Consider the following 11714-nt stretch of genomic DNA (forward strand, 5'->3'; position numbering starts at 1 on the left):
AAAACAACAATTAATAAAACATGAAAACCAATTGCAAATTGTCCTGGAATATGTCTCTCTACAAAATATTAAAAGTTAACTCAAAGATGAACAAGCCCTTTAAACAGATACTGAAAACAGAAAGTAAACAGTTTTTTACATTTATCATAACATTGTATTTGCATGCAATTTATAATTTTGCCATATTAGTATTAGCCTGATGTTTTTACATTACCTATTTGATGTTATTCTCTTATAGGAAACACTGTGAGTATCCTAGTGGATGATCTGACTTCTCAAAGCTCAGAGAACCTTTGCACAGTGCTGCTCAACAGCAAGAAGAATAATCAGGTAGTTGGGTAAAATGTGTTAATATGGCAGGAGTGTTTGTTTGTTTGTACAGATATATGATCCGTTATTTAGAAGTTCCACATTACGAGAAGACCATCTCCAATAGACCCTATTTTATCCAAAAAATTTCCTTTTCTCTGTGATGATAAAAACATGGATGCAAAACAGTCCAATTGGGTTTATGTAATGTTTAAAATATTTTTTAGTAGATGTAAGGCTTTAAAGACAAGAATTCTAAAGACCATATCCACATTAATGGAGGTACCACAAAAAAACTAAATGGTTGGTGTTCACTGCAGGGATATCACTCATATGTGAAAAATGTTTATTAAGTCATATTAAGACATACCCTTAAATCCCATCCTCATCCTCCACTGTGCATAACACAGTAGCCCCAGCAAATAATTAAACACATTGGGGACCCCTAACAATTATTTCCAAATGCTAACAAACCCCACCAGGTTTATCTCCCGCAGGCAGAGCATGGAACACACAAACAGAGTATGGCACACACAGGGAGCATAGGGCAGGCAGGGTATGGCATACAGGGGGAGCATAGGGCAGGCAGAGTATGGCACATACAGAGAGCATAGGGCAAGCAGAGTATGGCACACACTGGGAGCATAGGGCAGGCAGAGTATGACACACACAAGGAGCATAGGGCAGGCAGAGTATGGCACAAACAAGGACCACAGGGAAGGCAAAATACAGCAGGAGACAGGGATTGTACAAGTCCCATGACTTGGGGCAGCTGGAAAATTGACAATATGTCTAGCCCCATGTCAGATTTCAAAATTGAATATAAAAAAATCTGTTTGCTCTTTTGAGAAATGGATTACAGTGCAAAATTCTGCTGGAGCAGCACTATTAACAGATTCATTTTGAAAAAATGTTTTTTTCCCGTGACAGTATCCCTTTAAGTAATGTAATATATATGTTAGAATGGCCTTATGGCATAAAGTAGTGGGGATTCTTTTAGCCCAGAATGTTACCCAATGTCCAAGCGCAGGTGTCATCTTGCTCAGATTCCAATGGGGCGGAGCCTTAAAGGAGAAGGACAGGTTAAAACTAAGTAAGCTTTATCAGAAAGGTCCATCTAAATACACCAGTAAACCAAATACCAAAGTAATGCTGCTCTGAGTCCCCTGTCAAAAGAAAAACTGCATTTCTTTCCTTCTATTGTGTACACATGGGCTTCTGTATCAGACTTCCTGCCTTCAGCTTAAACCTCATTGCCCTGGGCAAGAGCATGCTCAGTTTGCTCCTCTTCCCCCCCCCCTCCCTTCTCTACTGTAATCTGAGCCCAGAGCAGGGAGAGACTCAGGCAGGAAGTGTTGTCACACCACATTAATACTGCAGCTCCTATCCTAAACAAACAGAGAGCTTCTAGAGTACTCAGGTATGGTAAAACATTCTACAGAATAAAAATATTCTAGCTTGCACTATTGCAGCTTATCTATTGGCAATAAAATGCCTCCGTAGCTTTCCTTCTCCATTAAAACATGTATTGATCGTCTTAATCCAGACCAAACTGAAGATGTAGAGAGGAAATAGCAACAGAATCTGCAATCAGCTCTGTCCTCTAAGACGTTACGTACATTTGCTCCTAATGATCAATTGCATGGCCTTAATTATGAAGCTGGTCCAAAGTGGGTCTCTGTAGCAATAACTGATGTTACTGGACTTGTGTCATACAATGTACATTATGAAGACAGGCAACAATAACAGTACCTTAATGGACAGCATGGATTGCCACAAAGTAGTTCCCAGTGACAAGTGGCTGCCCCATTCAGCCAAGGAACTAAAGAAACAAGTATTTCACCATGACTCTGCTCATATAGTGAATTGTGTTAACTCTTCCCGGAATGTGCCTTTTGGTCAGACTTCTAATTATGAGCAGCCACAGCAGGGTGCCTCCAAGTTGAAAGGACAATTATGCTAGCTAGGAGGAGGACTGTTGTGGTCCACTAGGGAGATGCATGTCTAAATGTTATTTCATTACTAAGTAATCTTTTGATAGTGGATGAACTTTTCTAGCTTCATTTCTGCTTGCTCTCTATGGTTAAATATACTTCTTTCTTGCAAATGTCTGTATGTAGCTAGAAATGTTGGAACTGTAATAAATACATTTTAAGCATAACCATTGAGTCCTGCACAACTTCCACATCCCACAGATGTGTGAGGCACAAGCTGGTGAGTGTAGAAGAGGTTTTTCCTGAAATACCTCGTTTCTTAGGCCTTATTCTAGGTAACCAAGGAATAAGCTGTGTTTATTTTTTTTTTACTATGTTTTTTACTTACGCAGAGAGATGGTTCTCTATGTACGCAAATAAAACAATTCTGTTTCTGGAGCCAAATGGTGTTTTGAAGGCCAAATAGGATATGTGTCTTCTGTCTGCCTGAGTTCAAAACAGACTGAAAATTAGATTTTGATCTCAAATGTCTGAACTGTATATTGTCAGAAAAACTGAATTTGGCACACACAATTCCATTCTGTGTTACCAGTTGTAGACACAAAAATATAGGGCCTCAGCCCCTTTGATGTTAATTGCCTGTGCAAATTATCTCTTCATTTTCATTTAAATCTGAGCCACCCGACCTCCTGTCAAAATACTATGTAACTGCAGCTCGCAGAAATCCCCATAAGACAAAAAAAAAAAACAATTGGGGGAGTTAAGACATTTTGAAAAAGTACCATTCAGGTAGGTATCTGAGGCTGAAAATTTACAAGATGGCGTTATGTTCCATTTTTATGTTTCCATTTCATGTCATTAACCACCTCGTTTAGTTATGGAAAGAATTTGCAGTGAACACTGCTTTCTGATTTTCATAATAAAATATAAAATAAGCTCTTATTTACATCTTCAGTGCAAAATCCCTCCATGACTAAACCAGATGGTTAATAGCATGAAATGTTGTGTAACTTCACAGTGTGAAATTGCTAAGATACATTATACCTTGTTCATAGCGAAAACCTTTCCTTTGCAGCAATGCCATATTTATGTCGCAAGAATGCATGGTTGCCACTGACATTGGGAACTTCCACAGGATTTTTCTTTGCTTACTTCATGGTTTACACACTTTTTGGACAAAAATCACATCTGTTAGAGATTCGTTCATGGAAGAATGCTGAAGACCTGCCAGGGGATGGAATCTCCCATTTTCATCTTCCAGGTAATTTAGCAAAATTAATTCTACAAAAAAAGTTATGCTTGTGTTCTAAAAATAGTCTGTGCTGGTCTATTTATTTTGTTGAATTTCTATGGCAAAAAGAAAGTTTGAGTGCTCTCCTTCTTCTCATCTTATGCTCATAATTTGGATGTTCGGTACATTTATCTAAAGAGGATTGAAGCATTCACTGAAAGTCACACATTGGCTCTGCGCAGATTCTTCTGCTTTATACAAAAAGAAAGTTAGCACAACCTCTCGCAAACAATTTTATACCTCGCATATTTCTATAGTTTTAATGAACAATTTTACTGAATTTATCAGGCTGGGGAAAAAAACATATATGGGGAAATGTAATATATGTTGTCAATGACCTTCTTTACCATTTACCAGTACTAGCAGTGTCTACCTTGCCTACACTTGCCTCTCTTGGCTTGTTCCCCACCTGCTTTTATCTCTTATCGAGAGGTAATCTATATGATCATCACATAGAAAATTTGTGAGAAAGTTTTACAGTTTTTGTATGATACACTCAGCTCCATTTAAGCTAAGGTTCAGTTTAAGGTGGCATTGGTCATCCATGAAAAAAATGGCAGTAAGATATGTGGATCATCTGCATATATGTGATGTTTAAGGCCAAATGAAGAAAGTGTACAGGGAAAACAGTAGATGACCAAGTACAGAGCTCAGAGAAAGAAGGACAATAGAGAAGGAGCAGTTAAAAAGAACTTGACGGCGCATACCAATAGAATAGAGTATTTGCATTAGAAGGGAATAGTCAACCATATCAAAAGCAGAGGATAAGTCCAGGAAATTTAAAATAGTGTCCTTGGCAGCCTTTAGATCATTTACAACTCCACATAAGGCATTGTCATTGGAGTGTGCAGGTCAAAAGCCAAACTGCACAGGGTCCAGCAGATTATGGGTGCAGAGAAAGTTGTTAACTGTCAAGGGTTAGGTAAGGGGTTCAGTTGATGAAGAGGAGGAAGATGAGTCCTATAGGAAGGAACTGGCTGTGCCCACGGAACACAAAGGGAAAGGCAGGAACAGGGTGACAAGGGAGTAGTCTGTCAGAGTGGAACAGGTTGGAGAGGGTGAAGAAGAAGAGAGCGACAAGTCTGGACAGGAGCAGACTGGGTAGGAGCGGGATGGAGCAGGTGTAGAACAGGAACAGACTGGATGAGACAGGACTGTGCGGACGTAGATCAGGATAGGATGGTGCAGGTGCAGAATCAAGACAGGACGGTGCAGGCGTAGAATCAGGACAGGACGTCAGCAGTATTGCTACTTCCATCTAGATATCATCAAGATATATATAGTTCCTTTATTATTTCTCTCTCTTGTCATGTGAGTTGCTCCTTAATTTATATACCAGTTTTGGGTTGGGTGAGTGCTTGTTGCTGTAAAAGTTCCATGCCACTGATCTCTGTTATTTATTGTACATCTGACTGTTTGTTTAGAACTTCTTGGAAATGTTGTCCTTTGCTCTGCTTTCCCTGTTGAACAGTCTTTCTTGGAGTGTCATGGTGTTTTACATCTGAAGTATATTCTGTTCTCTTTGCTACAGGTATCTGTGGCCTTAAGGACTGCCTCATTATTACTGTCTGATTTGTCGACAGCTCACTTCTTTCTGCACCAGCATTCATTTATTGCTTGGTTAACTTCAGATCTTGTCTCCAGAATGTTAATCTGTGCGCTGTATGAGTCAGGTAGACTACACAGCAGTATGATTAATACTTGACTGTCTTTTATATACTCTCCAATTGGCCAGAGAGTTATGCCACAATCTCCAACACTACATTTATACGATTGTGTGTATTATCCTGTGCCTAGTCTCATCTGGTAGAGTTTCCTTAGCAAGAGTAGCTTACTATTCTAACTGGATCTTTCATGTAGCTTTTCCCATGTGCCTTTAGCAGTGTTCAGATGCCTTATATAAATAAGCTGGTCATCTTTCAATTTATTGTAGCATGTGTCTGTTTTTCTTATCACATTCCTCAGGATTAATATCTGGTCTATCCATAATTATAACTTCCCAGTTCCCACATGTCCTCTCTGGATAGCAGCATTTCTGCTTTAAACTTCCCCAGTTGGTATTTTTCATTATTCAGCTTGGCTCTGAGTCTGAGCTTCCAGCAGTATGTCTCACCTCCTTGACTGTATAATGCTGTGCTTCTTATTTGTTCATTATAGATCACAGTACCTATGGGATACTTCTTATGTCAGTCTGTTTATTGAGGGTTCAAGTGGTACCACTTTGGTAGAGGGAAGTCCAACAAGGATTTGTGTCTGGTTTTGCACAGAGGTAACTGCAGTATTACATACTGTAGCTGGTCAATATGACAATGCCAAAATAGATGGCCTACCACTTTTACTGTACAATTGCGTGGACCTCCCTGAGCAGTGACAATTGCTGGTAACCATTTGATAGGCCCTTTGCAGTTCCTTGCCAATACGGTTTGTCCAACACTTAGGGGCACATTTACTAAGGGTCGAATTTTGAAGTTAAAAATTTTTGAAAATTCAACCATCGAATTTGATACTTCGATAGTCGAAGTTCAAAATCGTTCAAAATCGTTTTACAAAAAAATACTTTGACTACTCAAAACTAAGCCAAACACAAAGGTTATAGGAGGTACCCCATAGGCTAAACAGCAATTCGGCAGCGTTAAGGTGGCGAAGTGTAGAAGTCAAAGTTTTTTAAAGAGACAGTACTTTGATTTTCGAATGGTCGAATTTGTGAAGTATTTTCCATTCGAATCGAATTTTGGCCTATTCGATGGTCGAAGTACCCAAAAATGACTTCAAAATTTGAAGCTTTTGAATTCGAAAATTCACTTTGACCCTTAGTAAATGGGCCCCTAAGCTGCCGCATTATTCTCCTCTCTCCTCCCCTTATATTAAACTGGTGGTTTTTCACATGATGACTAAGATCTGGTTTCAGCAAGTCTAACCAATACCAAATATTGTGGCACATGAATAACATTGCAGTGGTACAGCTTGTAGTTGCATGAACTGAATTCCTATAGGATAACAAAAACCTTGACAGTTTATGCTGCAGGGATTCACTGTCATAATGGAAATAGAGAAGAAATTACCCTCGCACACCCTGGCCTTCCCGATCTGTACAAGTCCCAGGTGCCTAGTGAAGGAGGCGTTGGCAACCTCAAATTCAACGTGAAAGGCAAGAAATCACTGGCACAACTTGGGTTACTTCTAGCAGGGAAACCCCTTGCTCATTTATTGCGGATGCAACGTTTCGGGGCGTAACCCCTTTGTCAAGCTTGACAAAGGGGTTACGCCCCGATTCACTGTCATAAGTCATTGACCACAGTGACATAGTTTGTACAAATCTTTAAGCTAAAGCATTTGTTGCAGGATGGTATGGATATACCCCTTTGTTTTACTTACGCAGAGAGATGACACTCTATGGGGTATATTTATCAAAGAGCGAAGTTAGAGATCGCCACAGTCCTCTAGAGTGATATTCTGCCACTCGCCATTCATTTCTATGGGATTTTGAAAGGCGTATTTATCAAAAGATTAACTTTAACTTTCACCCATTGATAAAAATCCCATAGAGAAAATACAGAATCCAGAATGACACTGAGCATATTATTAATATTCTACATTATTTGAATTGCATAAAATATCTCACAAAAATGTATGGGATTTCTTTGGGATTTTGAAAGGCGTATTTGTCAAAGGATGAACTTTCACTTTCACCCATTGATAAATACGCTTTTAAAAATCCCATAGAAATGAATGGAGAGTGGCGGAATTTGACTCTAGAGGGCTGTGGCGATCTCTAACTTCACGTTTTGACAAATATACCCCCTTGTCTACACTCATTAGCTTGTGGCTCGTAGAGACGAATTTCACTCTGGCGGACTGTGGCGATCTCTAACTTCACTCTTTGATAAATATACCCCATTAGCAAGAAATGCAACATGTGACTCCAGCATTTCATAACACAGTGACCCCAGTGATACAAAGTTGACAGCTACAGGAGATGCCATCAGAAGGACAACTGCTATGTGTTAAAAGTTAAAATAGATTTTATTTGGCAACCATTTCTAGTACTAACTCTGATACAAAACTGCTTTTAAGTTGGCGCCCTACTAATGTGAGAATTTTTTGTGGTTGTGCTGTAATTTTCAAAATATGCAATATTCTGGCAACATGATTTTTTTTATGATAAATACAATTTGTAAACCTTCTATTTAACATAACAATGCATATGTAGATAATAGTGCTTTCCCATTGCTTCTACTAAATCTTTCCTTGTTTTACACCACAGAAGACAGTAGTGAGAGTGAGGAACTCTCGAAAAAGGTCAGAGTACTTTGTTGGATCATGACTGCACCATCAAACCTAAAGACCAAAACTATTCATGTGAAGAATTCCTGGACCCGCCACTGCAATGTAGCGCTATTCATGAGCTCCACCACTGATGACAACTTCCCCACAATTGGTCTGGAAACTGGGGAAGGCAGAGACAAACTTTTTTGGAAAACAATACGCGCCTTCAATTATGTCCACCAGCATTACTTAAATGAGATGGACTGGTTCCTCAAGGCAGATGATGATACATTTGTAATAGTGGACAATTTACGATGGATGCTTTCAAATTATACCCCTGACCAGCCTATTTACTTTGGGAAGCGCTTCAAACCATATATCAAGCAGGGCTACATGAGTGGAGGAGCTGGATATGTTCTTAGCAGGGAAGCTCTTAAACGCTTTGTGGAAGGTTTCCGTACTGGTGTCTGCAAACACTTAACCCCAACAGAAGATGTAGCATTGGGTTTCTGCATGCCGCTAGTGGGAGTGATAGCTGGGGACTCAAGGGACACTGAGAAAAGAGAGACTTTTCACCCATTTTCCCCCGAAGTCCACCTTAATGTGAGATATCATCACAATAAGCTACACTGGTACTGGATCTACAGTTTCTATCCTGCTGTGGAGGTTAGTGTTCAAAATACAAATATGAGTTCTAAGTCATGTTCTGTATATACAAACAGTTAAAATTTTTACATGTTTTTTTTTAAATATTAATAATGAGACTCAACAATGCTTCTTATGGCACTCAAGAGTGCATTAGTCTGGAAATGGATGGTTCTTGCAGCCATAAGTGCTCCTAACAAATTACCATAGCACAAATGAGCCTGTCCAGCCTGTTTTGATGTATAACATACACCAATAGGCTAATTGGGGTGATGGTCGCAACTTAATGTTTGTCTGCAACTATGCTGGAATTCTGTGAAAAAAACATGCTGATTTTTGTCGAAAAATTGCACTTTGCACACTAGGCTATGCATTTTAAGACTGGCCACAGGCCCCTAGACAACTCTTGATTTAAAAGGAAGAGACAGGTAGGATTTCCCCCACCGCCCTCTAGCTTCACTCTACTCTTTGCACTGCCTTTTTGGTCTAGTAAGGAGCAGAGTGCCAGGTACAAGTGATTTTAAGTGAGCACCAAGTGCACCTTAGTTCTTGAAAATTATTTCTGGAATTCATAAAAGTTATTTGTATAACAACTGTGCTTTTTGGATTTTTATGATGAATGTTGTGTATTTTGCTTTGCAGGGCCCCCAGTGCTGCTCAGATCTGGCTAACTCCTTTCATTACATTAGTCCTGAATACATGTACACTTTGGAATATTTTGCGTACCACCTTAGACCATATGGATACCAATATCGTTACCAGCCATTGCTACCAGAGAATGCAGACAAGCTCCCTGTTCACACTCAGAATGAAACTGTGCAATCTAATAGAACCATATCTGACGTTGACATCAAACCTTGAATTCCTGAGACTTCATGGGAATTTGGACTTACAATTAAGTCTTAGAATGATCTAGACAATGACTCCCTATGATATTTTGTTTTCAACCTTTTTTGTATTTTACTGTGTATAATATTTGATGACCATCTCTTGTCAGTTTAGAATTTTAACTAATAATTACTTGCTAGGTTAGCTAACAGCAACCAAGCACTTGTAAGAATGAAGAATGAATAGAGGATTCCTCAACAGCTATGGAAGCAGTAAAAAAATATAGTTCTAGCAGTGAAACAAATGAAAACCAAGAGCAAAATAGCAATATGTCCAAAGGTAAATCCGATTTAATGCATATGTCATGTAATAAAGGCATTATGTTTATCCAGGTGCAGTTACCCATAGCAGTAAATTAACAGATAGCATTTACTGATCACCTGTTTAAAAGTAAACATCTTTTTGGTTACTATCAGTTACTGCATCTGCGCAAACTTGGTGCTTTTTATAACATATGGGGGTTAGTATCTCAGTGCATGAGTTCAATGCTTAATTTCAGGTAGCTACTCATTTGTAGTCAGCATCAAAGCTATGGAACATGTATGTACAGTATGATTGCCACCATCCATTGGCGAAATTCATTGTCACTTGAAAACAAAATAGGCCACAGACTGAACTGAACTAGTACTTAGAACCCCATTCTGCACACATCAGCATGGTTAATGTGAGCTCTGTCAAGTCAGTTTAAGCAAAAGCCATTTTTAATATTGTGGCTCACCCAAATCGCCTGGCAAAAGCAGTGACAAGGAAAGAAGTCAGAACTCACCCATATAAAAATGATGCATGTCTGACATTAGTCACTTTCCTGGGCAAAAATATAACCATAAGGGTAAACAGCACCATCCAAAGTTCAAAAGCCTGTTTACTTGCACCCCACACTGGCAGGTGAAGTCTAAGGTATTAACATTTTCTGCACTCTTTGGTGGTGCTGCTTTATTAAAAACCCTCTGAGTATCTCTTGCACCTACAGTAAGCTATGCCAGGATCTAACCTCATATAGTCCTATCTTGCACATAGCCTCCTACTAAGGGTCTTCTTCCACCCCCTTTAGCAAGTGAGGTCCAAAGAGGCATAACCACGAGACCCCTCTCCTTTTATGCACTTGGAACCACATGACATCCCTGACCACTAAAAAACAACCAGTTGCCCCAGGCCATGCCTGACCAATAGAAGGAAAAATCCTCCCAACTCTGTGCAGACCCCGCTCATACATGGAATTCTCTTCATTACCCACAGGACGTCAAAACTCTGGGAATATGATTTCTGCCCTTTAAGTCTTTGCCCCACCCCTAAACACCCTTTCCCCTATTTTACAACTGGAAATACGTTATTATTTCAGTCATGTGACACAAATTACATCACTAAACACAGATTATAACTAAAGCACTGTTTACAATAATATATTGTAAAGGATTTTCATTACACTGGTGCAGTATAAGGATATGTTCTATTTTACAGTTTATTCAACACTTTTGTATAAACAATGTGTGTGTAATGTCAATTTATATAAAAACCTTTTAGGTTCCTTGTTCAGTTTTTAAAATAAAGGACATTTCCTGTTCAGCTAAAATTACAGGATTTACAGCAGTACAAAAGCCCAGGAACAACTGTGATAAGAATGTTACAGGCTTTCAAATTAGTAGCACTAGAAATTTCTAGTTCCGAATGAAATGCGGACAATCAGTGGCGTAACTACCGGGGGAGCAGGGGGAGTGATTGGGCCAGGGCCTGCACCCCCTCAGGGAGTTCTTTAGTAATTGTGGCCGTACGGAGGGGGGTGGGGCCCGGCTGCACATCCCGCCTGCAGACAATGGGTTGAATTTCAAAGAAAAAACTAAACTGGGTCTCAGTCCATGTTCTAATTGCTACCATCCATAATCCTAGTGATAGGGTCAGAGAAGTGATTTATGAGGGCTTATCTCTTAAAGGTGCTGTTCACCTTTAAATTAACTTTTAACATGATGTATTGGAGAGAGTGATATTCTGAAACAATTTGCAACTGTTTTTAATTATTTGTTATCTGTGGTTTTTAAGTTATTTAGCTTTTTATTCAGCAGCTCTCCAGTTTGCCATTTCAGCAATCGGGTTGCTAGGGTCCAAATTCCCCTAGCAACCATGCATTGATATAAATAAGAGACTGGAATATGAATAGGAGAGGGTCTGAATAAAAAGATGGGTAATAAAAAGTAACGATAATAATACATTTGTAGCCTTACAGATAATTCATTTTTTAGATGTGGCCAGTGACCCCCATTTGAAAGCTGGAAAGAGGCAAAAGAGAAGGGTCAATAACTCAAAAACTATAAAATATAAATAATGAAGACCAATTGCAGAATTGCTTGAATTGGATATTCTATAACATACAAAAAGTTAACTCAAAT

General features: G+C 39.2%; 1 protein-coding gene across 1 annotated transcript; it reads left to right on the plus strand.

The window, feature by feature from the left end:
- The first annotated feature begins 242 nt into the window (after nt 1-242).
- On the plus strand, nt 243-10903 carry LOC108708598 (glycoprotein-N-acetylgalactosamine 3-beta-galactosyltransferase 1). Its single transcript, XM_018247479.2, has 4 exons — nt 243-330; nt 3319-3504; nt 7799-8466; nt 9088-10903. Exons 2-4 carry the CDS (start codon nt 3321-3323, stop codon nt 9304-9306), a joined length of 1071 nt encoding a protein of 356 aa, XP_018102968.1. The 5' UTR covers nt 243-330; nt 3319-3320; the 3' UTR covers nt 9307-10903.
- Nucleotides 10904-11714: the final 811 nt, after the last annotated feature.

Source organism: Xenopus laevis, chromosome 2L (assembly GCF_017654675.1).
Source record: "Xenopus laevis strain J_2021 chromosome 2L, Xenopus_laevis_v10.1, whole genome shotgun sequence".
Classification (NCBI taxonomy): domain Eukaryota; kingdom Metazoa; phylum Chordata; class Amphibia; order Anura; family Pipidae; genus Xenopus; species Xenopus laevis.

What these genes read in the sequence shown, in the direction of transcription:
- LOC108708598 (XM_018247479.2), top strand. Translation starts at nt 3,321, where the DNA reads ATGCCATATTTATGTCGCAAGAATGCATGGTTGCCACTGACATTGGGA. An exon ending in CTCCCATTTTCATCTTCCAG is followed by an intron (nt 3,505 to 7,798) that starts GTAATTTAGCAA and finishes TTTACACCACAG; the next exon opens with AAGACAGTAGTGAGAGTGAG. An exon ending in GTTTCTATCCTGCTGTGGAG is followed by an intron (nt 8,467 to 9,087) that starts GTTAGTGTTCAA and finishes TTTGCTTTGCAG; the next exon opens with GGCCCCCAGTGCTGCTCAGA.